The sequence below is a fragment of the Propithecus coquereli genome, unplaced genomic scaffold, assembly GCF_000956105.1.
Source record: "Propithecus coquereli isolate 6110/MARCELLA unplaced genomic scaffold, Pcoq_1.0 Scaffold111, whole genome shotgun sequence".
Classification (NCBI taxonomy): Eukaryota; Metazoa; Chordata; class Mammalia; order Primates; family Indriidae; genus Propithecus; species Propithecus coquereli.
In genome coordinates, this window is record NW_012135081.1 from 3987400 (window position 1) to 4013661 (window position 26262).

Genomic DNA, 26262 nt, shown 5'->3' on the forward strand with positions numbered 1-26262 from the left:
CAACAACAAAAAGACAAACAGCCCAATTAAAAAATGAACAAAGGATTTAAATATACATTTCTTCAAAGAAAACATACAAGTGGCCAACCAGCACAAAAAAAAGATGCTCAACATCACTGGTTATCAGGGAAATGTAAATCAAAACTCATAGTGAGATAATACTTTATATCCACTAGAATGGCTGCAATAAAAAAAATGAAAAATAGCAAGTGTCAATGAGGGTGTGGAGAAACTGGGATCCTTATACACAACTGGTGGGAATATAAAATGGTACAACCACTGTGGAAGACAGTTTGGTTCCTCAATAAGGTAAATACAGAATTACCCTACCCTATGATCTGGCAATTCCGCTCGTAGGTATACACCCCAAAGAATTGAAAACAGATGTTCAAACAGAAACTTGTACATAAATGTTCATAGCAGCACTATTCACAATAACTAAAGGTGGAAACAACCCAAATGTCCATCAGTTGATGAATGGATAAACAAAATGTGGTATATCCATACAATGGAATGCTATTTGCCCATAAAAAGCAATGAAGTACTGATACATGCTACAACATGGATGAACCTTGAAAACATTATGCTAAGTGAACAAAACCAGTCATGAAATACCACGTATTGTGTGATTTCATTTATATGACATACCCAAACTAGAAGAGTCTGTAAAAACAGAAAGTTACTAGGGGAGAAGGGGGAATGGGGAGTGACTGCTTAATCAGCAATTTCTTTTTGGGGTGATGAAAAGTTCTGGAATTAGTAATAATGGTTGAAGAACATTGTGAATGTACTTAATGCCACAAAATTATACACTTAAAAATGATACATTTTTGTGTATTTTATCATAAAAAAATCAAAAAGTTAAATAAGATAGTGAGAAATCTCCCACCCCATATACCCCAGTTTCCACACCTACCCTAAATAAATATCGTTTATCTTTTTTCTCATAATCTTTCTACAGATTGTTTTATGCATATACAGATTAATATGAATATACTTTTCAAATGGTAGAATTCTACCAATGCTAGAATATACACAATTTTACAGTTTTATTTTATTTATTTTTTATTTATTTATTTTGAACTCTTGACCTCAAGCGATCCTCCCACCTCAGCCTCCCAGACTGTTAGGATTACAGGCGTGAGCCACTGCACCCTACTTTTTTTTTGTTTTAACTACTTTTCTTAGAGATCTTTCTACCTTAGAAAACTAAGAAGTTCCTTGTTCATTTTTATAGCCATAAAGACTTCCATTGCATCATATCATGGTTAATCAGTCCCCGCCAGGCACGGGTGGCTGACACCTGTAATCCTAGCACTTTCGGAGGCCGAGGCTGGAAGATTGCTTGAGATCAGGAGTTTGAGAACAGCCTCAGGAAGAGCGAGACCCTGTCTCTACTGAGGCAGGAGGATCGCTTGAGCCCAAGAATTTGAGGTTGCAGTGAGCTATGATGACGCCACTGTACTCTACCCAAGGTGACACAGTGAGACCCTGTCTCGAAAAAATTAATCAATTAAATAAATAAATAAAAAATAAAAAGACATAACCAGTCCCTAATGATAGGCATTTAAATTATTTCTAATTATTCACTACAACAAATAATGCTACAATGAAATGTCATGCATTTATCATTCTACATGTGTGCAAATGAATCCATAGGATAAATCTCTGGAGGAGGACGTGCAGGATCAATAGATCGGTGTTATTTGTAATATTGGAAGGTATTGCCAACATAAGTTCCTTAGGGACTGTGCCGGTTCACATTCCGTTCAGCAGTATATGAGAAAGGCCAGCTCACTCCTTGTCATGAAGTATCTGCATCCTCCTCAGCCTGGACACAGGCTCAGGTCCAGATGCTCTCCACGGAGTGTGGGGAAGGGGTGGGGAGCAAAGTCGTTGACTGCCTCCATCATGCTGCCCACCACCTGTGACCTCAGGAGCGGTATATAAGGGAGGAGCCTCCAGACCCCGACACACACACCCAGAGGCCACCCCAGGGCTGAGCCTCCCTGCAACCTCAGCCCTGCTTGCTCTGCGTGCCTGTGGTCAGGGAAGCTGGAGATGCTGCAGTACAAAGCACAGTTCTGACTCATCTCTCACAGGTGGGGCCCCTGCTGCCACACAGGGTTCCAGAATAGGACAAACAGAGACCTCAAGCCCATTCATCTCCCCTTAAAGGGGACCCTGGGACTCTCTGGACAGCCTTCCCCTCCCCTTCTTCCTAATTCTTCCCTCTTCTCCCCTTCTTGGGGACATATGCCCTGCCACCTGCTTATCTATCTCTTTCTCTCTCTCCCCCTCTCCCTCTGGCTCCTTCCTATTCAAAACTTCGATTACATCTCTCTGCTGCTTTTCTCTTCTCCATTTCTGCACAGTTCTTTATTTTACTTCCTTTTCCCTCTGTTCCTAACCAGAGAGTGGCCCAAGGTCACCCAGGGCACTAGAGGCAGAGCAGGGACTGAGACAGATCAGGCCTCTTGGCCTGTTTGCCGCTTGCCTCCCTTCCAACCCAGGCGCCATCACCATCAAAAGTGGTGTCTTCTCCCCACTAACCCCGATAGGCTCTGCCTAATCCAATTTCTCTTTCCTTGGGGGTCTTCTTCAGTCTTCCCTTCTTTCTCTGGACCAAATGGTTGTCCCATTTTTCTGGACTCCATTCTGACTCCAGTACACACCTTGTTGTCCCCCTCCACAGCTGAGAAACAGCCTTTCCCCAACCCATTCATCTCCCAAGTCAAGCAAAACCCTCTGCTGCCCACTCAGAGTTGTAAAGAGGGAACAGAACCGAGCTGCTGGGCTGCAGTCTCCCAGGGGTGTGCAGTCTGTGGCCAAGGTAGCAAGCAACTGGGAAGAAGTCTGAGCTAAGGGCAAAGCATCAGGCAGCAGACAAGGCAGCGGGAATAATGTTGGGAGAACCCTACCTTGACACCAGGCAGGCACTCAAATGACAGCACTCACATATCCCCACCTCTTTTCCCTCCCTCCAGCCCTACTCCAGGGAGATGTTGGAAGGGGTTGTGAAACTGGAGGAGGGAACGGGGACAGGGGATCTTAAAAATGTAGAAAGGAGTCAAGCCTTTCTCGAGTCCAGAGAGACCCTGGGTGTCCAGGTCAGAACCTTCTTCCCAGGAGGTTGGGACCAGGTGGGCCTAGGCTTGCAAGGAGAGGTGGTAGGAGAGCTGGTACCCTGGTACTCACAGGTGCGTGCAAAGCATGCAGAGCGGCCCTTCCTCTGGAGGCAGTTGCAGCCTTTGTGTACTGATCTGGGAGGCTGCAGAGGAGGAAGTGACACACCCAGGGGTGGGGGAGACTTGGGGGTGACTGATCTAGGAGAAGGTGGAGCAGATAGGCAAAGGAAGTAGATGATGCAGAGATTTGAAAGATTTTATTTAGTGAGCCCCTGTCACTTGCTGGACATTTCACATCACAATTAATCCTCACTACCAACCTCCTAAGAGGGGTGTGAGTCCCCATCCCCCAATTTTGCAGATGTAGAGAGTGAAGCTTTGAGGCAGCAAGTAAAGAACTTTGCCTGAGATCCACCACTGGTGAGTGCCTGGTCTGGGATTTAAATCCAGGTCTGCCTGCCGACCTCTGCACCTCCTCACACAGGAAGGAACATGATAAGAGGAATAAGGCGGCAGTAAGTATTAGAGAGAGGAGGAATTTAGAGACTCTTGTTCATTTTGAAAACCCAGTGCCCATCATAGTGTGCTTAACTACATGGGCCATGGAGCCAAACTGCCAGACAGAGTTCAAGTCCTGGCCCCCCCATTTACTAGGAGTAGGGACTTAACCCTTCCTGTGGCTGTTTTCTCATCTGTCAAGTGGGACTCATAGGGTTGTTGTAAGAATTAGATGTGCCAACTCATATCAATTGTTTATAAGAGTACCTGGCACACGCTAATGGCTTGACAAGAGAATCGGTAGGCATGAGGAGTAATGGGGGTGAGAAGTGGAGAGGCTTTGAGAAACTCAAGGTTCAGGCAGCTGGAAACTTGGCAAGAGAGGCACAGGGCCAGGCTCAGAGTGTGAGAGGTGCCAGGCAGGGGCCACGAGTGGTGGAGGCTAGGCAAGGATGAAGCCTGTGGGGAGAACAGGTTGTGACAAGTGGCAGTGGGATATGCCCCTGGCCGGCACTTGCCCACTGGGAGCTTTGAGAGGGAGTGGGACAAGAGATGTGTTTTCACAGGTCTATCTCCCCTACCAAGAGCTCTCCTTGATGGAAGGGCTGGGCTCTACCAGGCTGCCTGCTGTAGCCACAGCCCCTAGCAGAGCGCCCAGCTCCCAGTGGAAGGTCAGCTGGATTTCAGAAGTACAGCTGCTGAGAGGAAGCAATCGGGAGGAGGGGTTCCTCCTCCGGGTGGGCTTTGGGGGCCCCAGGCTGTGGGCTAGACAGAATCCACAACCTTCCCCCACAGCCAGCGGTTACCATGGCAGGGACCCCTCCTTCCCCTCAGGCCCTGTGGTTTCCTCTAGAGCTTCTTTCTTTCACTTTCTTCTTCTGCTTTACCCCCCAACTCTTTGCTTCTCCCCTACTCCCACATCTTCAACCTCTTTCCAGACGCACAGGTCACCAGCGAAGACAGCCAGCTGCAAGGTAGGCAAGGCACTGTCCCAGGGAAGAAGGTGGGCCATGGCGGGGTGAAAGCTGGGGAGATGTTGAGGGAGAGTCACGGAGGGCAGAGGGAAGACAGAGTTCAGGGGTGCATAGCAGAGGCCAGAGGCATTGCAAACGCACTTTGCAGAGGGAAGGCCTGTGAGGGCAAGAAAGATACTGGGAGAAGGTAACAGTGGGGTTTGGGGGGAGTGGAGGTCAGGGGGTGAACACAGGTCACAGAGGGCAGAACAGCTCACTGGGTGAGGGGCTGCTATAAAACGGCAACACTGTAGCTTGTCTTCTGGGCCCAGAAACCCTCATGACAACAAAGAAACGTCAACAGACCCCCTCCCCAGAGAAGGGCAGATATGCACATGTACATGATTGGACTGGGGATGGGCTTAGAGGCTGCTGACAACCATTCGCGCCTTCCCAGGGGCCCTCAGCACCCAACGTAGAACCCATCTGGAGGCTGTGGGAGGCCTGACCACTCAGGGTACCCTGCGGGCTCCCCCGCAACCCCCCATCCAGGCACATTTCATCCTGTTTTCTTTGTTCCCTTAAGAAAGCTGCAAGGCCCACAGAGGAGGAGCTGGCCCTCCTCACTCAGTGTCCCCTCCAGGACAGCCGGTTATTCAGCCTACCACCTCCTAGAGGGAGCCACATCCCACGAGTTTTCATCACTTTATTTTGCAAAAATAGAAAACTCAGCAATATGCAATACAGCGGGGTGGAGGGGAGATGTAAACAGAGGGGAGGGGACAGCACCCTGACCCCCCAGAGAAAAAGGAGAGCCAGTGGGAATCTTATTTGGCAGCTAAATACAAACTGGGGATTGGAGGAAAGGAGGGGTCACAGGGGCCCTGGGCTCCCCCACCCAAGACCCCTGGAGGAAGGGGTCAATTCCAGGGTGTAAACAAAAGCTAATAAATAAATAGAGGCTTCCTCTGGGTCAGGGTGGGATCAGCTAAGCAGCATCCCCCCTCCCTGGGCCAAGCTGCTCTTGGGGGTCAAGGGTGGAAGGCACTAGGGAGAGAGGGATCCCCTGGCCCCTCTGTAGTGTAGGAGCCTCCCTGCCCTATGGCTGAGATGGGGGCAGGAGGAGCCCAAGGCATGTGACAGGGCTGGAGGAGGGACTCATATGGAGGGCACAGGGTAAACCCCACCCCCAAGCAAAGAGGTGCAGAATGGGCCTGCATCTGTCCCTTTCACCCCAGAAATGCAGGGCCCAGCCTGCCCCTCCCCCACCTGGCAGGAGGATGAGGCATAGAGGGCAGCATGCACCCAGCAGGTGCATCACACAGCATTAGGCACCAAGAGTAGGCGCAAGAGGGTGGGCTCAGCCCTCCCCCTTTGCCCCTCTTTTGGTCTCTAGTGTTCCTGTTTGCTCCCAGAGGCCCAAGCACCTGGCAGAGGAAAGGACTGTGGAATGGCAGGGTCTTCCTCCTGCCCTGGGGAGTCTAGGACCCTGGCATCTGACGGGCAGTGCTGAGACTTTAGAGTCCAAACCCAGGCTCACCCCTCTGCCCTGTCTCTTGGTGGGAGCAGGGCAGGCCCCCGGGACTGGTGAGGGAGCCAGTTAGAGCAGGAAAGGGATGAACACAGAGGCACCCCTGGAAACTTTGGCAAAAACAAGGAGCTCATTGGAAGGGGTGGGGAGAGGGCAGAGCAGGTCCTCCCCCAGTCACCAGTAGTGTCTGGGAGATGGTCAGTCTGCTGCCTGGAACCCCAACCCCCACGGTGGGGGAGGTCAGGGGCCCTGGTCAGGCTGGGGACTTTGGCCCCCTTTGTCCTGGCCCCGGGGAACCTCATCTTCACTAGAGGCCTTGGGGTGGGGACCAGGCTGTGAAGAGTCATCCTCAAACATTTCGGGGTTCTCCAGCATCTCTCGGATCAGGGGAGGCATCGGGCCTGGAATCTCCATCTTCAGCGTAATGGCCCTTTCTGCTCCTGCAATGGAGAGGCAAAGAGGCTCATGAGGACAGAGGCACATGGCCCTTGAGGCCACCTCCCTAATCTTTCTCAGCTGCCCTCTGATTATGGGGACTCACAGTACAGGCCTGTCACCTCTCTGCCCCAGCTCACCCTCTCCACACTAGGGTTTCTAGGTGCTGTTCCTCTGCCGGGAAGTTCTACCTGGTCTAGTCTGCCAAGCCTGCCGCCCACTCGTCCCATTCTTTCAGGCTATCTAGTCAAAGATTGCTCTGCGCATAACTTCCAGCCCCGCTCCCCAGCCACCTCGCCTCTAATGTCCAGAGCTTGCCAGTTTTCCTAGGCCTGTCTTTTTTTTTTTTTTAGGGAAAGTCTCACCAAGCTAGAGTGCAGTGGCATCATCATAGCTCACCAGAACCTCAAACTTCTGGGCTCAAGCGATCCTCCCACCTCAGCCTGCCAGAGTGCTAGGATTACAGGCATGAGCCACCGCACCTGACCATCCTAGGCCTGTTCTTAATACATTTGTAACAACAGCTAAAATTTACCAAACACTATGTTCCAGGCATCCTTCTAAACCGCACCATCCAGTAGAACTTTCTGCAGTGTTGGAAATATCTGCTCTATCCAATACAGTAGTCATTAGCCGCCTGCAGCTCTTGAGCAGTTGAAATGTTACTACTGCAACTGCAGAACTGAATTTTAATTCAGCACAGTTCCAAGTACATTGTGTGTATCTGTGTGTGGTTTTTTTTTTTTAAGCGATGGGGTCTTGCTGTGCTGCCCAGGTTGGAGTGCAGTGGATATTCACAGGTGCGATCATAATGCCTTAAGCCTGGAACTATTGGGCTGAAGTGATCCTCCCAGCTCAGCCTCCCAAGCAGCTAGGCCTACAGGTGCTCACCTCTGTGCCTGGCTTTACATTGTATATAAACTCATTTAGTCCTCACAATAACCTTATGAGGTAGGTGTAAGTACAGCCCAGTTTACAAACAGGAAAACAAGGTACAAAAAACAAAGGAATTTGTCCAACATCCCCCATTACTAGTATGAGGCAGAGCCGGGATTCTGATGGAGGTCGCCTGGCTCTTGATCATTCTGTTCTTGTCTCTGGGGGCCGCCGGTGTGACCTGGGAGACTAGCAGCTCTGAGAAGACACAGAGGGGACGTTCGCTCATGACTAACCCTTGGTGCTGATGCCCCGGAGGTCGGTGATTTTCATGAGCATCCTCGGGAACATGTAGGGCTGGCTGGGCCGCCGGCGCCGGGCGTACAGCCTCAGGGCTTCCAGCAGTGGCTCCTGCAGCTTGTCCACTTTTTCCGGCTCCTCCAGGTCCATGCGGTCTATGGGCACAAGCACAGCGGGGTGAGAGGGGAACGAAGAGATGCGGAGGACACAGTGACAGGTAGCTGGTTCCCAACTGGCCCTGACCTGTGGGCATCCAGGTCCCAAATTTTGTCCCACCAGCCACTTCCCTGTTGTTCCTGAGCCCCGCCCAGGCTATCTCCCCTGCGCTAAGCCCTGCACCTTCTCCCCTCAGCAAGGGGCTTTCTCTGGTAAATCATTCCTGCCAGATTCCTATCTCAGCACCAGTATCCAGGGTCTCCTCAGCTCCCCCAGCTCTGCCTCTTTTTTGTCCTATTTTCTAGGCTGCTGGGAAGCCTGTACAGGATCTGAGAAGTCTGTGGATAGTGCCAGGTGCAAAAATCCCAAGGGAAGAAGAGACCACCAGGTTTCCTGCGGAGTCAGAGATCAGGTGTGGAGTGTTGTGGGAAAGGAGAGCAAGCAGACGCCAGGGGGCACCCCCGCACCTCCACAGATGAGGCAGATGGCGCTGAGCAGCCCTGTCTCTGTGTCATCCATCTCCAGAGGCAGGAGCTGCCCGGCAAAGGCAAAGACCAGGTCTGTGAGGGGCCCAAAGCCGGCATTGTGCATCTGGGTCCGGTTCAGGGTCAGCCCGTCGGAGAAGGTCATGGTGTCCTGTTCTGGGGTGTACCTTGTGCAGATCCGCAGCATCTGGAGGTGGGGGTGGGGGAGGGGTTGGGGAAAAGAGGGAATGAGTGGAAAGCAAGGAGAAGGTCAGGTCCCCAGTGAGTGCAGCCTGAAGCAGGCATGGGGAGGAAGGCAGAGGTGGAGGATCTGAGGAGGAGAGGTCCTGAGAAGTCAGGAGGCAGGGCATTCAGGGCCTATGATCAGGTCACAGGGGCAAGGGCTAAGACAAGAAGAGTTTAGGTAGAGGAGATCTGAGGAGTCCCAGATGGCTGGGGCAGGGTGGGATAAGGAAATCTTTGTATGGACCAAGGAACTGTTGAGGGTCTCATATGAGGGTCAGGCTGTAGCACCACCCACAGGGCCTAACTTACCAGGATGTCCAGGCAGGCAGCCTTGAGCAGAGTGATCTGGTCAGCAATGCTGAGCCCTGTAAAGCCAGGCAACCGCTTGGCAAACTCCACGATCTTGATGATGCACTTGGTGGCCAACTCACTGAACTTGTCCCACAGCCCCAGATCCAGCTGCACCCGGTGGTCTGCACTGGAGTTCTGCAGGAGGAGGAGTGGAAGGTTAGAGTGTAAGCTGCGGCCCACCTCTGGGGGCTGTCTTCTCTCAGCCAATACCCCAAGCTCTCCCCTCCGCATTCTGGTGCCCTCCTTGTCCTCATCACCAGACCACAGCCTTCAACACAACCCACACCCATTCCCCCGACAACGTGAAGAGTGCCCTACCCTCTCTGGGGCTCTGCCCATTCCTCACCGTGGTGTATTTGCCCAGCTGGCAGAGCGAGGGGAAGGTCTCCTGATGGGCTTTGCTGACCTTGGTGATGAGCTCTTCTAACTGGGGGCTCAGCTCATAGCTGTCAGGTGACCCTTCTTCCTTCACCTCTTTCTTCTTCTTGTTCCGGTCGTTCCGCACAGCTTGGGGGTGGAGGCGCAAGGAGAGGGTCAGGACCCTCGGAGCCTCATTTTGGACATCCTCTCTTACCCTAATTTAATGTGCTCAGTCCTTATGAATATCTATTCCCTAGTACTCTAATTAATGCCTCAGTTTCCCTATCTCCTACATTAGCTCCTAGTTCTAGGCTGGCTCTCCCTAGCCCCACCCAGGGCCTGCAACCCCTGCTCCCTCCCCAGGCCATTCGGCTCCATGTCTCCATCCTGCCCTTCCTGTCACCCTGCAGGAGCTGGAGGTTGAGGGGGGCAGGATATGCAGGCGGCAGGATATCCACTTATAGCCTTGGCAGCACAATGGGGGGGGAAAGGGGAGGGGCCACCCCAGATCCATCTCTGGCTCAGTTCTGGGAGCCAGAGAGGGGAGGGGATTGGCAAGTCTACCTCCCCCATTTCCCCATGAAACAGGGGGAATGTGAGGCCTTAACCCCTATTCACCCATTCAGAGGAAGGGTTAAGCTCCCAGAGAGGGGAGAATGGGAAAGGGTGGGGCCTCCTGGGTAATGGAGCTAATCAAATAGGTCTGGCCTGGGAAGAGGTAGCACCCCAGGGGAGGATAGGTCTCAGAGGTCAGGGAAGTGGGGGTGGCCAGAAGAGAGAGGGTAGCAGTCACAGGGGAGGACAAGAGTGCTCCTGCCCAGGCCAGGGATAGGAACCTACCTTCCTTGGACATGCCCACTTCGAAGCACTTCTGCAGCCGGCAGTACTGGCAGCGATTCCTGGTCACTTTGTTGATGATACAGTTTTTATCGCGATGACATGTGTACACCATGTTCTTCTGAATGCTGCGGCGGAAGAAGCCCTGGAGTTGGGGGGAAGTGGAGAATGCCACTGAAACAGGATGCTTGGGATGCCCCAGGCCTGACCCAATTTATTAACCACCTACGTGCAAAGCAGCCCCATTCTACTCCTAGCATCTGTGTCCCTGGTATCGATCTTACCCGGTAACTCTGGACCCCCAATCCGCCCACCCCCACCATGTACACACCTTGCAGCCTTCACAAGAGCTGACCCCATAGTGGTAGCCAGAGGACTTGTCATTGCACACGAAGCATGGCTTGTAGACCCGAGGAGGCGGAGGGGGTGAGGGCGAGCTGGGCACCATCTCCTCTGAGCTAGTGCTTTGTGTCTCCACCGCTGAGGGGGAAGCAGTGATGTGAGGGTCAGGGGAGAAGGACCCCACAGACCTCCAGGCCTCCTCATCATGTATACCCCATGAGCACTTCTTCCTCCAGCCTACTGGTGATAACCATCACTACCACAGCACGCTAGTTCCTGCAACCAGGTATGGCCCACAGCAAACACTCCCAGAATCCCCTCAACGGCCACTATTACTGCCCATTTTTGTGAGTGCAACCCACCCCCCCAAGTCCGGCCAACTCCTCCACGATAACCACAATAATGCCAGCCCTAGCCCTATAGGACATTGTTCAATTCTCCAAATTGCAGACCAAGGCCATCCTGGAAATTAACTTTTCATGGCCTTAGTTTCCCTAACAATCAAGTGGGTGGGTGGAAAGGTTAAGGCCCTGCACTCTGAACTGTCTAGTCACTCCCTGTCACTTTTATAGATTCTTGTCAGGTAGTCTACTTCCCACCATCCTCCTCCCTATGGGGCAACAGATCTGGGGTGGGGAGGCAATTACAGGCCACCTGTAGCTGGCACCTGTCTGAATGACCTGCTGGGATACTTAGTAGTTAGAACAGGACCTCATATCTCAGGTAGTACAGGGTAGATAATCCTCAGGCTTTTCCCTCTCACACCAACCCCCAAATAACCACTAAAGTCCTTTTCCTCAGAAACCAGTGAGACGTGAAGCAAATGGGGCACAGCTATCAGGACAATAAACCAGAGGACATGCAGCAGCCTTATCTCACACCTGAAGAACTGAGGCCAAGACAGGGGAAGTGACCAGCTCAGTGCCACACTGCCAGCAGATGGTGGAGCCAAGGCTCTCAGGTCCTCTGATTAGATCTAAGTGGCCATGAGTCAGAGAAGCTGGGGAAGGGGAGACTGAGGTATTTGCTCAGATTCTCAGGTCTACAAGCTGTTGGGAGTGTAGCAAACCAAGAAGTCAGGTGACAGTGGGTAAACAGGGCCGATGGGGGAGGGGACTTATCTCTGGACCCTCTCTGAGCCTATGTCTTCACTCCTAAACTGCCTCCAAAGAAAATATCCAATTGCAGCTCAAAAGGGGTCTCAGTCCCACAGAGTTTGGGGAGGATACCCTCTGTTCCAGAGGCTGCTGGGTATACCTGTCTGTGTGTGTGACAGGGAGAGTATGTGTGTGTGTGTGTCTCATCTGCAGAGGCTAGGAAAATCTGTAAATTGTTCAACCTGTAGGACCTGTTGCCCAAACCTAGAGGGCCCAAGTTAACACAAGAAATACCTAAGACCCTCCCTAAGGAGTGTTCCATGCACCCACTCATGAACACCTCCTTCCTTCTAACCCTCTGCAGCCCACCTGGTCAGAGGGCTGCCCCAGTGCAGCCGGAGAGGGGAAGGAATGCCCAGGATGCCAGGGTTCCAGGCTAGCTCCACCCACCCCACAGGAGGGAAGCCCTCCCCACCCCCCAACACACACACACACACTCAATTAGCATAAGAATCCTGCTGGAGTGAGATTCCTCAATGAAAAAGGAGAGGAGGGGAAGAAAGAAGGGTGCCAGGAGTCTATTCAAGACTTGGGGGTAGTTTCAGGAGGGGCTGGTGCTGAGAGATGTGGGGAGGGCCGGAATGCCTTTCTGGACCTCTCATCTTCAGGCCCGCCACCGCGTCCTCTGAGGGCATGTGTTCTGCCCAAGGTCTGTGCATGGGGTGGTGCTCACTCTGGCGCTGACGCCCTCCCTGCCCACAGAACGCTGCCTCATTTCCTCTTTTGCGCAAGGACCTGGGCGCGGTCAGGCTGGCATGCGGCAGTGCCAGCCAATTATAAGACTGGGGGCTGTGGGAAGACAGGCCCAGGGGCAGCTTTTCCCATTTAAGTGGTACTGTCATCCCCCCCCAGCCCCCTGAACCCTAAAGTGCATCCTAGTGGCTCTGAGGTCAATCTTCGTTCGGGTGGAGGGCCCAAGAAAGCTAACTAGGTCTACTCCAATCTGATCCTCTACTCAGCCCAGAGCTGAGACCCCACCATCAGGATGCTACTCCTGGGCTAGGCAGGGGCCCCTGCTGGGGAGGAGGGAGGGGGTGGGCTCTAGGTTTTTCTCCTTTTAAAGCCCAAATTGCTGAAATTGAGGAAATTCCTGGCCAGGCTGAGCGGAGCTTCAAACAAACTCTTTATAACCGGCTGTAAATGCTCCCAGCTGCGAGGCCCAAAGCTGAGCAGCCTAGACTCACAATCTAGCACACACCTCCTTGGAGACACACACTCTCTACAAGTCAACAACACACAGGGCAGCAAAGCAGGCATATTAACAATGTGCTCCTATAACCCCGACGGGATTCTGGCACAGAGGAACACATTGATGAGATAAAGACACACTCCAGCCACACTGTGGAGGTAGATCTACAAATCACAAGGCACACAAGACACACAACACTTGGCTACACATTTACAAAGGAACTGCTCTACCACCAGACAAACACCCCAGCCTGCCAACACAGCACTAGGACACCAAATCCTCCAAACAGGCACAAACACACCATCCAGCGCTCCTCTCTAAGTGACTTTCCCTCTGAAAGTGTGTGGGGGCAGGCCTAAAGCTGGCCTTGTATGCCCACCAGGACCCTAGAGGCCAAAACTACTGGTCTAAATTAAAATGCAAAAACACATAGTCAGTCAAGTCCAAGGGGCTTCCATGGACCTGAAAAAGGTCAGGGTCTCTGCTGAGCTCCCCAGAACCCTTCCTGGAAGATTCTCTCCACCTCAGCAGCCTCCCCCAACATACCCCAATTCGCCATCCTATTGGGCAATGAGAGGAAGGTTAAGAATTCACAGGGATTTGTTGCAAAGTATTAGTTCCATGCTTTTTCTGCCGTTCCAATGGCACACTTTTAATTCTTGCCCCACCCCACCCCAAAGTATGGTCTCCTGTTTGCCACCTCCCTCTTCCAGTCACCCAGTTGTTAAATCTGAGCAGCTCTGCCCTGGAACCAAAATACAAAAAAAAAAGAAAGAAAGAAAAGAAAATCCGAACTTGTAAACAGCGCTGCCGAGTGCCAAGGAGCGAGGCGCGTTGGCGGGGGCTCGGTGACCCGGCGTGCGCAGTCCCCCAGCGCCCGCCGCCCCGCCCGCTGCCCGCCCCTTCCCAGCGTGCCCCCAGCCCCTCGTCCACTGCCGGCCGCACCCGGGCTTCGAGCGCATCCCGGCCCTGGGTAAATTTGGGGGGTGTTCCAGGCTCCCCTCCCGGCCCTTACCCACACCCCACCCCCGCCAGGCACTGCGGCCCAGGCTTCAAAGCCGCCTCTCATCTGGACTTCATTTTTACTGCTCTCAGTCCCCAGCTTTTTATTACTGCTCTGGAAAGGGGTTCCAGGGCCCCAGGCCTGGCATCTCCCATTTCACAGAGGGGGAAGATGCACATTTGGGGACCCAGTAGTTGTACTCCTGCAGCCGCTGTCACCTCTGAGTCACCCCCCACCACACACAGACTTTGCTTTAAACTTTTCGCTTCCTGCTGAAGTTGTGTGTTGGAGCCATAGGAAAAAGTCATCTCTCTGCATACAGCAGTGTACTCCTTTCCAAACGTTTCTTTTTTAAATTGGGGGGTGGGGGGCAGAGCCCAGCCTTCTCCCTCTTGAGTGCACAACCCCTTCGACTCCGGACAGGAACACACAGGACGCACTCTGGTACACAGCACTTTCCAAAACCGCCCCCGCAGCCACGCAGGGGCACACGCCCTCTCGGCCTCATGCCACCAACATCCCCACACAAGCTATGTGGACCTGCCAACGATGTCGGAGGGCGACAGTGGTGAGGAGACCCCTACTCTCACACTCATACTACCTAGGCAAAGTGCCGCACACTCCAGGGATTCACGGGCTTTGCAAATAGTATTTTTTACACTCCCAACTTTCCGCATGGACTTTACAAACGCCACCCACGGTCCTGGGTGCCGTATCCCTCCGGGGACAGGGACTGGAGGGCACAAACTACCAACACACCTCGGTCTCTCACTATCCCCAGGAACTCTGTAATGGCATCAACCACAGGTCTTAGCTAAACACCCACCATAAAAACCACACACTCCAAACATTACTGCACACACGCAAAGGAGACGCTGAGGCCCCCACGTTTAAAGGGCCAGTACCTCACATAGAAAGGGCCAGAATCTCCGCTTGCACCCCAGTCTCTCTACACAGGGAAAGAGTAAGCCCCAGCCTCTCCTGCACCCCACACCCCATCCCCGGGCTCGGGTACCTACATTGCAGACTGGCGGGTTGCGGCCAAGCAAAAGACTCAAGTCCGGCGAAACAGGAGCTGCCGGTGGCTCTGCGCAGCAAGCCGGCCCCGGGCCCCGCCGCTCCGTACAGCCGTCGCGGACCCGGGGCAAACGTTTCCATGCAGTCGTACATCGCGACCCGGCTTGGAGGGCAGCTGGGTGCTAGGAACACCAAGGACCCGCAGCCGATTCCCCCTCCTCCCCCGGCGGCGCCCTGCTCCTGCAGGGGGGGAGGGGGAGGGCTAGCATAGGGCGCAGGGCTGCATGCGGGGTAAGGGGTGGGCGGGGAAGAGGGGGATCCCCAGCAGGGGAAAGGGACTGGGCGGGGCGCGAAGCCTGGGCTGCCGCTTCAGCCTGGGTCCAGCTCACTCTGGGCGCCTCGGCAGCTAGCACTGGGGAGACCTTTTGTAAAAGCGAAGCCCAGAGGGGTGGGGGGTGGGGCTTGGAGAGAGAAGGGGGCCGGGCACCAAGATGAGAAGAGCTGAGAGTGGAGCGCACACATACACATACGTACACTCTCTCCGCGGCGCGCGCGCTTGCTTAGACACACATCCGTGCATGCATTTATCTCGGCAGGCGCCAAGCATTTGCACATATGCAATAGTGCACATGCATGTCTGCATGCACATAAAATCATAGGTGCACACGTTTGTGCAACACACCTAGCTCGGGAGAATGCTTGCAAGCATACTTCCCACAGCCAAAGGCTTTGCACGTATTTGCACTTAGGCGCGTGCCCAGGTCGGGGTTGGGGGAAGGAGGGTAGGAACCAAGCACAAGCATTTCATTCCATAGAGTTTTTTCCTTCCCCGAAACCCTCCCTTTTTCACAAAAGTCAATACTGGAGTGTTAAGGATGACTGGGGAGAAGGGAACGTGGAGGTCCCTCGCGCGGGGCAGCTCTCCCAGAGCCCCGGACCTGCACTACCTCCACCCCTCTCATTCCCAGGCCTGGCTCCTCCCTCTCCCTCCGCGCGCGCGCTTCAGGGCCTAACAGTACATTCCTGCGGCTCGGCGCGCGCTGCCTCCTCCTTCCTTCCCGTTCTCCCCACCCCCGGTCCCAGGGCCGGAGCGCGCTCCCGCGGTGAACTCTCCGGGAACCCCCCTCGGGGCGGGTGGCCGGGCGCGCTCACCTCCTCCTGACCCGGCCCCGCCCCACCCCGCCCAGGCGGTCTTCAGCGCCGCCGCAGAGTCCCCCCGCCCCCTCCAGCGCTAGCGAGTGTCTACCCCTCCTAGCCCTAGCCGTCCTCCCTCCGCGGCGTCCCGGGCCACCTCCCTCCAAGTCCCCGAAGCCCCATCCCGTGACTGACACTCCCTAAGCGCCTCGACTGTCTCTCTCAATGCCCCTTCCTCGAACCTAACTTCACTTTTAGAGCACAAAATGAGCCCCCAAACTGTCCCTACAGTGCCAATTGTGCCTCAGATGAAACTGCCCTCTCGAGTGCCAACTCCCCTCCCCCAGCTTTTGTACGGTGCCAACTGCCCCAAGGTGCCCAGTGCTCCCCTCGGCAATAACTGCCCCTCCTCCCCTTCAGTGCCACACTGAGTGCCCCTCAGATCTCCAAGGGCCGCCACACTGCTCCCTTGGTTGCCCCTTCCGGCACTGAGCGCCCTCGCCCGGCGGAGAAGCGGGTGAGGGGGGCGGTGGTTTGGCCACGTCAGAGTTTGCCCTTGCCCAGCCGGGCCGAATCGGGGACCCTGGCCCCGGGACAGCGCCAGCGGCGGCGACTCCCGGAAACCGCCCCCTCCCCCGCGCCCCACCCGCCGGCCGCCGGGCCGCCTGGCGGGCCGGCCCAGCCGGCTCTGTCAGCGCCGCTCACACGGGGAGCGCCGGGGGAGCGGGAGCGGCGCCCGGCCCGGCCCCTTTCCCCGCCTGGCGGCTGTGGCTGGGCCAGGGCGGGGCGCGCTTTTCTAAGAATCTGTTGTACCGGGTGGGGGGCGCACTGGGGTGCTGCAGGAGTGGGGCGCCTGTTGGAAGAATACAGCAGGAAGGGGTGCCACAGTAGGCGAGGGAAGGCGGGCGCGGGGGAAGGGCCAGGGTGGCTGCCAGGGACGGGGGTGGGGGTGAGGGCTGGGAAGTAGAGCCTGACTTGTGGATGGGGGACTCGGGGTGGCAGGGCGGACTAGGGGGCTTGAAACAGGGAAAGAGAGGGAATGCAGTGCTCTTTCCGTCCCAGTGTGAGTTCCTCCCTTGTGCCCCAACCCCAAGTACCCCATTTCTGAATCTAGCTACCCCCAAAAAAGATAAAAGAAAAAAAAAGGGGATAGGTTTCTGAATCCGAATCTGGCCAGCGGCAAAAAAAAATCAATTAAGTGCAAAATGGGGAGTACCCCAAAAACAAGGGGGAAGGAGCCTTGATTAGTCAACTTCAGGCTGTCAGGCCCCCCCCTTCCCCCTCCGAAATCCGAAAGGTCCCAATTAAGTCAGGCCTGCCTGGCTGGTAATTAGAACCAGAAGTGGCCAGGCCAAAGGAAGGGGGGTTGGGAGGAGGGCACAGGAGGAGTGGGGGGAGGGCTCCAGGAAGCCTTGAGTCCTCACTAGCCCCCCTTTCTCTTCACCAGATACACCCCACTCCTCATCACCCCATCTGTGTGTGCTTCCCAGGCATTGAAGGGAGAGGGGCCTTAGGACCAGGCATTAGGGTGTCAGGTCCACCCTTCCCATCAACCCCAACCCCCCATTGTAGACAGACAGTGCAGCCTTGGGGAGAAGGTAAGAGGTTGGGGGATCTAGTGCCCCCTCTTTTCCCCAAAGTCCCCCCAGCCCTTATTGCAGCAATTAGACCCATTAGCCTTCTAGCATTTCATGGGAACCAGATGTTCTCCGCCAGCCTGGTGGGAGTATAAGGGGGGCTGCTGCCTGACTCACCCCCTTCCCTCTGAGCCCCACCACCAGGGCACACCCCCTCCTAGCTAGAGCCCCACAAAAGCATACCCCAGAGGCAAAGAGGAGTGTACCCCTCCCCCACTACCGAGGCCATAGCACTGGGATTCTTGCACAGTCACCCCTCAGAGCCCCTACAACCCTGGCAAGGATGAGTTCGGCCAGGACAAGCAGGAGTGGGGAGGACAGCTAACTCCTTATGCACTCCTCCTTTCCCCTCCTCCTGCCACCTTCTGGATGGGGCTTGAGGATAACTGGCTCTGAATTCCTCATGCTAAATTCTCCCTTTTTTCCAACACCCTCCCTCAGAAAACTGAAAAGAGGGCATTTCAAAGTAAAGCAGGCCCTGCCCAGAAGGGTAAGTCCGGACTTAGGAGTCCCACCTGAAGAGCAAAGGGAGGGGCTCTCTGGAGGAGGGGGCAGCAGAAGAGGGGGAGAATGGGGAGGTGTGAATGCAGGACCCTGCCCAAGGCAGGACGTGAGGAGTGAGGAGCGCTGGGCAGGATGGGGGCTGGGACCGGGTAGGGGGCCAGGAGAGGGGGGGTGCAGCCTGGGCCCCAGCAGCGGCGGCTTGCCCGGCTCCCCCCACCGAAGAGGTTTCCTGTTGCAATCAAAGCCCCGTTTGTGTCGGCCTGGAGCTGGAGCCTGAGCCGGAGGAGAGACCAGGGAGGGGAGGGGAAAGGAGGCAGTGACTGGGGCTTTTTCCTGGAGCTGCCCTCCGTCAGTGGGCTCACCACCCTCACCTCCTGCTTGTTCTCCTTGCCCGTGTCTGTGCCTTTCGGCCTGCATAGCTGTCCCTCATCTTGTTCAGTTCTATGAGTCTCTCTTTTTCAGTTTCTTTTAAGTATTAATAGGACTCTTTTTCTCCTTGTGCCAGCCTACCCTCAGTTTCTCCATGTGACTTAGTGTGGTGAAGTCTGGGCTCCTTGTCCTAGGAACAATGACCCCATGGGCTGCGCAGTGTCACCAGGTTCAGAGGTCACCTGGTCCTCAGGGCCACAGCCATCTCCTCAGGAGGGGGAAGAGGGCAAGACTTCCCTTCCCGCTCGTTGCACTGTGTTCCCTGAATGAAGCAAATATACAGCACACTGGCATTCACAAACACAGAGCTATATGGGGACACAGACACGGGGGTTTCGTGCACATGCATGAACATACACACACCCCACTCTGCTTTCCACGTGCACAGGCCTGTGCTTGCCTGGGCAGCACACACTCCCCTCACGTCTCCCCTCCTCTACCATGCAGTTCTGAGATGCCCACCTCACCCCTTCAGGCCCCTGAAGAGCCCCAAGAGGTGGTGCAAGACTTCCCTTCTCTATAAGGATGTCCCCAAGTTGCCAAGGACCCAGCAATATGCTCCAAAAGCCAGCCCCAGGGAGAAATGCCAGACTCCTTCACAGACCACCTTCTGTCTCTTATTCTGTGTGAGAGAGGGGGTCCGTAGAATAAGAGAGAGAGGGTGATGAGAGAGGCACAGACTCCGAGTGAGTATGGCTTTGGCATCAACTCTAGGCCTCTAATCTCTCTCCACGATATGGTCCCAGCCAAAAAGGGACATCAGGTCAGAGAAATGAGAGAGGGCACTGTCTCACCCTTGGGCCACTCTCCCACTCTGGGAACTTTCCCAGACTCCACTGTTCTGCCTCCCTCTGAACTCCCATTAGGTGCTGCATGCCCCACCTCCATTTCAGCTGTATAGGGACCCACCTCCAAGCCTTCCCCTCCTCCCCCTCTCCTGCCACCTCCCTGCCCAGACCTGTCCCTCAATGCTAGCCTAGCCGCACCCTCCCCAGCTACCTGCCCTGGTTCTGCCTCCTCCCTTGGATTTCTCCTTTCAGCTCCCCTCCTTCAGCACAGCCTTTGGGGATGGATCCCAGCCTGACCACTTCCCCTACCTTGACCTCACTTTGAACCCTGACCTTGATCTCAACGTGTCCAGGGCACAGGGGCAAAAGGAGAACTTCCCTGGGGACTGGCTTCTACCTCTCAGCATTCTCCCCACTGCCACTCTCTTTCTCCTCTCCTTGGTTACTCCAGCTCCTTTAGTTGCCTCTCCCAGAACCTGGGAAAATCAAGTCCCAAGAGATTAAATCATATGGTTCTCTGCAAGAAATACATTTATGTGGGGAGGGTGGTTCCTTCCCACTTCTTCAGGCCCCTGGGACAGATTCATGGAGTGAAAATGAGGTAGGGGGAAGGCCAGCTGAAGGTTCCAAAAAGGGGGCTTTGTGCTCTCTTGTTCATCTGCATGCCACTCAAATAACCCCTGTTGGGCGAAAGACATGCCACCAGCAGGCCTCACCAAACACCAGACACACCATCAGCAGCCCTATTAAATACCTCCTCGCTCCTCACACTGAGTCTTTGTTGCACACACTGGAATTCTGCATATGAGCAGAGTCTCAGGGAGATGCTGGACACACACACACAACTGCATAAGGTCTGGACACACACACACACACACACACACACACACACACACACCCCTTCTCCAGATGAGCACACTCTTTCCAGTGGCGCTGCCAGCCCAGTCTAGTCACCCCTTTCACGTACACACAGCCCTCTGAGTGCCCCCTCCTGGAGGCAGGGGCCTTCCCTTCTCCCTCTGTCTCTGAGCTGGTGGTGCTAGAAAGGATATGTCTTTATCCTTTTGTCATTTTCTCTCCATCTCTGTCTCTGTCTCTCTGAGATTGCTTCTCTCCCTCTCCCTCCCTCCTTCCCTCTACATGCTAACCCTTTCTCACATGCTAGGCCCAGTAGCACAGCCCTCCAGCTCATGGTCACCTCCACATGTAATGGCCTGGCCAGGAGGGACAACTACCAAGTAGGAGGAGAGGGGTCTCAGAGGGAGGAACAGAGACCCAAGCCTTGCCTACTGTCGGCTCTCAAAGGCTTAACCCAAAGAGGGCAAGCCTGGGGGACAAGTAGGGATCTGCACAGCATATGGGCACCATGCCAGACCTGGAGGCAGGGGAGGAGTCCAGAACTCACATGGCTGGAGGAGAGGATGCTTCTGGAACACCCCCTGCACCTCTCCAGATTACTTATGGTACAAGAGCCACCTTCTTTGTGGCTGTTCCCATTGTCTCCAAAACCAAGGAGAGTCTCCCAACCCCACACATCCTTGGGCAACTGGCACTACATTTCTTTCCTCTTTTTGCAGCCTCCACATAATTCAGAACAATTTCACCTCTTGATCACAGAGCCAGCTGACCGGCCTCCCAGACTCCTGCTTCCCAGCCTGGCTGCCCCATCTCCCAACTGCATGCAGGAAGCAGCCTTAGACTGCACCAGACCCACCCTTGGCTGCCCACACAAAGGTGCTCTCTCTGCTAGTTGACTAACTCAGGAGACAGTTTTAGACCCCCCGATTTTAGGCCTGCTACCTACTTATACTATTTGAGCAAGAAAACTCTCATTTGCATACTTCCATTTAGTCCACATCCAAACCCCCTCCTCACCACCACTTCCACTCTCCATTACTCACCACTACTCCATTAGGCCAAGCCCACATTCCCTGCCTGCCTTCCTAACTGGGGTGCCAATTTTCTATACCATCCACCCTCCAAATGCCCTCCTGTTCCCATTTGCCCTCATCCCCCAAGATCCCTGAGACTCACACAAAGAGGCCATCTCCTTGGGGAGGTCAGGCTGGCCCAGGCCCCGGAAGCTAGGGCTCAGCATCTCAAAAGGTGGAGACCCTCTAAGAGCCCCTGGAAAGGCGAAGGGGAAGCCTGCCCCTGGGTAGCCAGATCCAGGCCCCAAGGCACCAGCTGCAAAGAGTCGCTCCTTATTGGTGGCCATGGCAGCTGCAGTGTGGGAGTCCCCGGAGGTCTGCACTGGGCGGGGGAGGTCTTCAGCCACAGCCCCCGCCCATGCCCACTGTCCCAGCCTGGGAGGCTCCGTGCCCACCCTGCCTGGCCTGCCCACTGGGTCTCCAAGAATCCTAGGAAGAAAGAGAGGGAAAGGAAAGGTGAGAGCATGATCACTCCGAGGTTCCACGCCCCACGACCCTCTCCCAGTTGGAGTCTTCCTTCTGTGCTGCTTGGGTTTACACCGCCCTGGCTCAGGCCCTTGCAGTATGGTAGAAGGGGCAGGGCAGGGAGTATACAGGCTCTGAGACACTCTCCAGATTAGCTCCAGGGAAGGGTAAACTGAGGTCCCAAGGTGCCCGATAGTCTGAGGACTTCTGGGGAGAGGACTCCTAGACTGAGAAGTGACCATGAAGCCCAGCTGGGCCAGACATTTGGCTCCACCCCACATCAATCCTGTGAAGTAGGAATTATTAATATGATTCCCATTTCATGATGAGGAAAATGAGGTTAAGTGACTGGCTTAAGGTCACATGGTTAAAAGTGGCAGAGCCAAGATTCAAACTCTTTACCCACCCTGGAGAAATTGGACATACCTCTATTATGGCTCTGGGGCCCTACGCCTCTCTGCAGAGGAGTACAGTGCCATGGTGAGGAGCATGGACTCTGAAGCCAGACTACCTGAATGGACACGCTCTCCACTTGCTGGCCCTGGGACTTCGGGCATGCTACTTAATGTCTCTGTGCCTCAGTCTCCTCATATGTCATTTGGGAATAATAATAGGGCCACTTATCATAGGTAAAGTATTAAGGATAATGTAGGGCACCTACTAAATACTATGTAAATGTCTCATATTATTTCTCTTTGTACCTTCTTGTCCTCCATACCTTTTAATTAGCATTTCCTTCTCTGTTTTCCTCAATACTTCTTCTTCCAGTTTCCCCTCCCAATTCTTTCTCTGTCTCCAATTATCCTCACTCCCTAACCCCTCTTGCACCTTCAAATCCACAGGTGCTGATGGAACCCTCCCCATGCACCCAGTATGATGCCAGGGAGCTCCTCTCCTTGTCCTCAGCTTACTTTGCTTCTCCACCTTCTTTTCTTTCTCATCTCTGGGCTCCCTGCTTTGGGGAAGCTCTCCCTGCATCCTCTCCTCCCCAAATGTAGCCTTGCCTCTGAGATTTTTAGAGGAGGGCGAGGGGAAGGAGGCTGAGAGAGGAAATGGGAATCTGAGGACTAGGCAGGCAGGCGGTTCCTCTCCTGATCCTCTGACAAGGGAAAGGTTGGCTTTCCCAGGAGCCCCAGAACTACCCACCTCCCTAGGGAGTTAGTGGGCTGGGGAGGGAGAGTCACCCCCCCCACCAGGCCTGGGTACCTCCACCAGCCAGAACCACAACAGACTGATATGGAGAAGGGTAGAAAAGGACCAAAAGAGTAAAACCCACACAGACTACAGGGTGCAGGGTGGGCAGGCCCAGAAGTAGGTGAGGGGTAGTTCTGCATCTCTTTCCATCAGTATTTGCTTCTAGGATCAGTAGCTCTCAGTCTTTGTACCTCTGCTTTTTTTTTTTTCTTTCCCCTATCTCTCATCTACCTTGGCCTTCAAGCCCCTGAGGGTAAGTGGTCATGGAGGTATAGGAACTCAGACTCCAACACCACCACTGTTCACTTAGCCCTGAGGCATAAAGCTGCCCCTCACCAAGCACCACTACACATAGCCCTAGCACCCTCAAACTCTTTAGCCCCATGTCTCCCAGGACCTAAAAGTCTGAGCTCCAAGCCCTCAGGGTCTCTCTCCTTCTCCTTCCCCTATTCCCTGAAGTCCTCAACCCCAGTTAGGCCCAGGTGGAGCCAGGAGTCCAGGGGCCCCTGAGGCCCCTGGCCACAGCTCAACTGGCCAGGCCACATTCCAGGTGGATTAACCCCTCCAATGCCAAGGGTGAGAAGCTACTAGAGGTCACCCCAACGCCCATGTTCCCCAGACTTGGCTTAGACTGGAAACAGGGCCTAAGGAACAGGGCTTTAGCCCTCCTTATCCATGCTTCTCACCTACAAATGGGAAACTGAAACCCGTGGGTAGGGCAGGAGGACTTGGGGGAAGTCCCACAAAGGGATGCTCAACTCCAAGGAATGAGGCTGGAAATGAGCAAGGACAACCCCACTCTCCCTGGCCTTCCTCCTGTTTTGCCCTAGAGAAGGGGATTGGGAGTTGAGTAAGAGAGGAAAGGGGCAGAGATTCCTCCCATTTCTGAGCTCTGGTCCTCTACCTTGGCTGGGAAGAGAAGGGGCGGGTCTTAAATCGTGGGTAGAGGAATGGACCAAGGAATTGAAGGCAGTGCAGAGCAAAAGGAAATCCTAAACTAGGGCCCCAGATGCCTTGGTTATTTGGGGGACCAGTGGAGGGAGAGAACACTTCTCTCCTCCCAAGATGCCACCTCAGATGGTGGGGCAGGGGGGGATGACTGAGGGGAAGGGGGCTCTTACAAAGCTGCTTCTCTTAGAGCTGAGGTGGAGTTGAGGGGAGGGCATGGATGAAGGGGGCTGCCGGATGGAGGGGGGGGAAGTCTCCCTGCTGCCCTGCCCACTCCAGAGCCTGGAACAAAGCTGCTCTTGTCGGCTGTTCTCCACCCGCTGCCCCCCTCCCCTCTGTATAAACACGACCACCTTTTTCCATGACCCCATCTCCAGGCTGGGCAGAGAACCCAGGCATCCTCTGCTCTAGCCTGGGCCCCCAGCCTGCTTGCTCCCCAGGAGGCAGCAGTGGGCCAGGTTTCCCTGGCTGCGTGCCACCCCTGGGGGAGTCCAGACCCTTGAGTCTCCACCTCTCATCCCCAGGTGCTCTTCCTCCACCCCACTAGCCCCAGGGAGGGGCAGTGCCCAGGAGGCAGGCAGGCAATGCCAGTGGAATGTGTGTGGGCATCGGAGGGCACGGGCAGGGTGGGGCAGGGGGGGAACTGGAGGTGCCAGTTAGGTGGCTTTCTGAGCCAGGGTGGGGGTGTGCCTGGGTGGGTGGGGGGGCGTGCCCTGTGCTGCCTACCAGGCTCTAAGCCACAGAGTGTGTGTGTGTGTGTGTGTGTGTGTGTCTATTTGGGATACCCAAGCCCCAGGCACCCTGTACATACTACCCCCCACCCCTGTCTTCTCTCTACTTGCTTCAAGGATAGGGGACACTGGCTGTGGTCCTCAACCCCAACTCAGCATCTGAAGAGTGACCTTAAGGACAGGAACCTCAGACTTGTGAATTGGGATGCCAACTGCCCAGGACATGAGAGCTAGAGGAGGACAGTCATCTTAGCTACTTATCTTGCCCAATATCTTGCCAACCTACTCTGGCTCCCCTGTCCCCCCCACCACCAAAAACCATGCATATTCTTACCCTCTGGCCACCTGCTGAGAGATGCCCTTCTACATACTGGGTCGGATTGAGGGGACTGGGCTATAACTGCTAAAGACAGAGAAGCGGCGTCAGTGGGACTCCGGGAATAGAATCCTGAATCCCTGTCCCAGTCTTCCTGCTCTTCCTTCATTCCATTTGGGATCCCCCCAAGAATACCCCAGAGGAGCCCCCCACCTTGGCTGGAGGGAGCCAAGACTCATACACCTGTGGTTGGGGACATGTCAGAGGGAATCCTGAACGGGCATGCCAGTTCAAGGAAACTTCACAGATCCCTCTCCTATCCATTGTCCCTCCAAACTCCTAGACCCAGAGGCCAGGATCACTTGCCCCTAGACCCTTTCCTGGCCCTTCTGATTTCCAAGCTCTGCCATTCCATTGGGGAAGGAGGAACTTGGACCAGCCTGGAACATAGAATCCACCCCTCGGAGCCCCCAGGGAAAGGGGCAGTTAGGTTGTCTCTCCCCACAGGAGGGAACCCTGTCTTCCCTCACATTCTCAGCGCAGAAGTAGAAGGATAAATGTCCCCTGGCTGAAGACTCTTCCCCAAATGCTCTCCCCTACTATTCACCAAAATGAAGGGCAGATAATCCACCCCATTCCCATTCCCTTCCCACACGAGGGTTGACCCCAAGTCGGGGCAGGAAGCCCCGCTCAAGCCCAGCGGACAGCATGACCAGCCTCGGGAGGGAAAGAATAAAACTGGTGTCGCTACTCAGCGCCCCCTCCCCCAGCCCACCTCACCGGAGGACCCAGGCGTCCGCGGGCGGGCGAGCCAGTTTCCTCGCCTGACTCACCTGGAGTGGGAGGGAGGGGGAAGGGAGGCCGCGGAGCCCCGAGGTCCCGGCGTCGGGCGGTCTCCGGGATGGAGCGTCGCAGTATCAGGGGCTCTTGGTAATGGGGGGCTGGGGGGGGCACGGCTCTAGGCTGGGACTGTCCCGGGGCCTCTCGGAGCCCGCCCGCCCACGTGACCGCCCCAAAATATCCGACACATTTTCTCCCAAACCGCACACTGACTCTGCAGGCGGGGACACGGAAAATATTTTCTTTCTTTTTCTCCCTCTCCACCCCCCCACCTCCCTCCCTGCCCGGCTCCCTCCTCCCCCTCCCGCCCTCGCTCCTCCCTCCCCTGCCGCCTGCCCCTGCCCGGCTCCCTCCTCGGTGCCCTGGGGCTGGAGGGATGGGGGGCGGGAGGGGGCGGGGCGGCCCGGGACGCCTGGGTCTCTGCCCCTCCCATTTGCTGGGCTTCCGTGGCTCCATCCCATGGGAGGCCGGCAAGGCTGGCAGAGGAGGTCACTGTCCTGGC

The 26262-nt window shown here is 55.2% G+C and overlaps 2 protein-coding genes across 4 annotated transcripts in view; both read right to left on the reverse strand.

Annotated features, from left to right (window-relative positions):
* The window catches only part of LOC105815154 (integrin beta-7-like), an 8257-nt gene extending 3619 nt beyond the window's left edge, over window positions 1-4638 (reverse strand). Inside the window, exon 1 of the mRNA XM_012650293.1 lies at window positions 4578-4638. Coding sequence (XP_012505747.1) covers window positions 4578-4638 — 61 coding nt within the window. The remainder of the gene's footprint in view (window positions 1-4577) is intronic.
* Window positions 4639-5268: 630 nt separating this feature from the next.
* RARG (retinoic acid receptor, gamma) lies at window positions 5269-26038 on the reverse strand. 3 transcript variants are annotated; one of them, XM_012653792.1, is made up of 10 exons: window positions 25754-26038; window positions 24939-25007; window positions 21370-21695; window positions 10467-10615; window positions 10139-10280; window positions 9285-9445; window positions 8897-9073; window positions 8345-8549; window positions 7718-7876; window positions 5269-6550 (listed from the first exon to the last, which is right to left on the reverse strand). In XM_012653792.1, exons 3-10 carry the CDS (start codon window positions 21551-21553, stop codon window positions 6351-6353), a joined length of 1377 nt encoding a protein of 458 aa, XP_012509246.1. In that variant the 5' UTR covers window positions 21554-21695; window positions 24939-25007; window positions 25754-26038; the 3' UTR covers window positions 5269-6350. The 3 variants fall into 3 exon arrangements, with proteins under 3 accessions (XP_012509246.1, XP_012509250.1, XP_012509258.1); XM_012653796.1 differs by having other exon boundaries at window positions 24939-25004; window positions 25754-25962; XM_012653804.1 differs by lacking the exons at window positions 21370-21695; window positions 24939-25007; window positions 25754-26038 and adding an exon at window positions 14846-15052.
* Window positions 26039-26262: the final 224 nt, after the last annotated feature.

Coding starts and splice junctions, on each gene's coding strand:
- RARG (XM_012653792.1), bottom strand. CDS start 21,553: ATGGCCACCAATAAGGAGCGACTCTTTGCAGCTGGTGCCTTGGGGCCT. Junction 10,281..10,466: donor GCTCTTGTGAAGGCTGCAAG/GTGTGTACATGG, acceptor CCCCAACTCCAG/GGCTTCTTCCGCCGCAGCAT. Junction 9,074..9,284: donor AGCTGGGCAAATACACCACG/GTGAGGAATGGG, acceptor CTCCTCCTGCAG/AACTCCAGTGCAGACCACCG.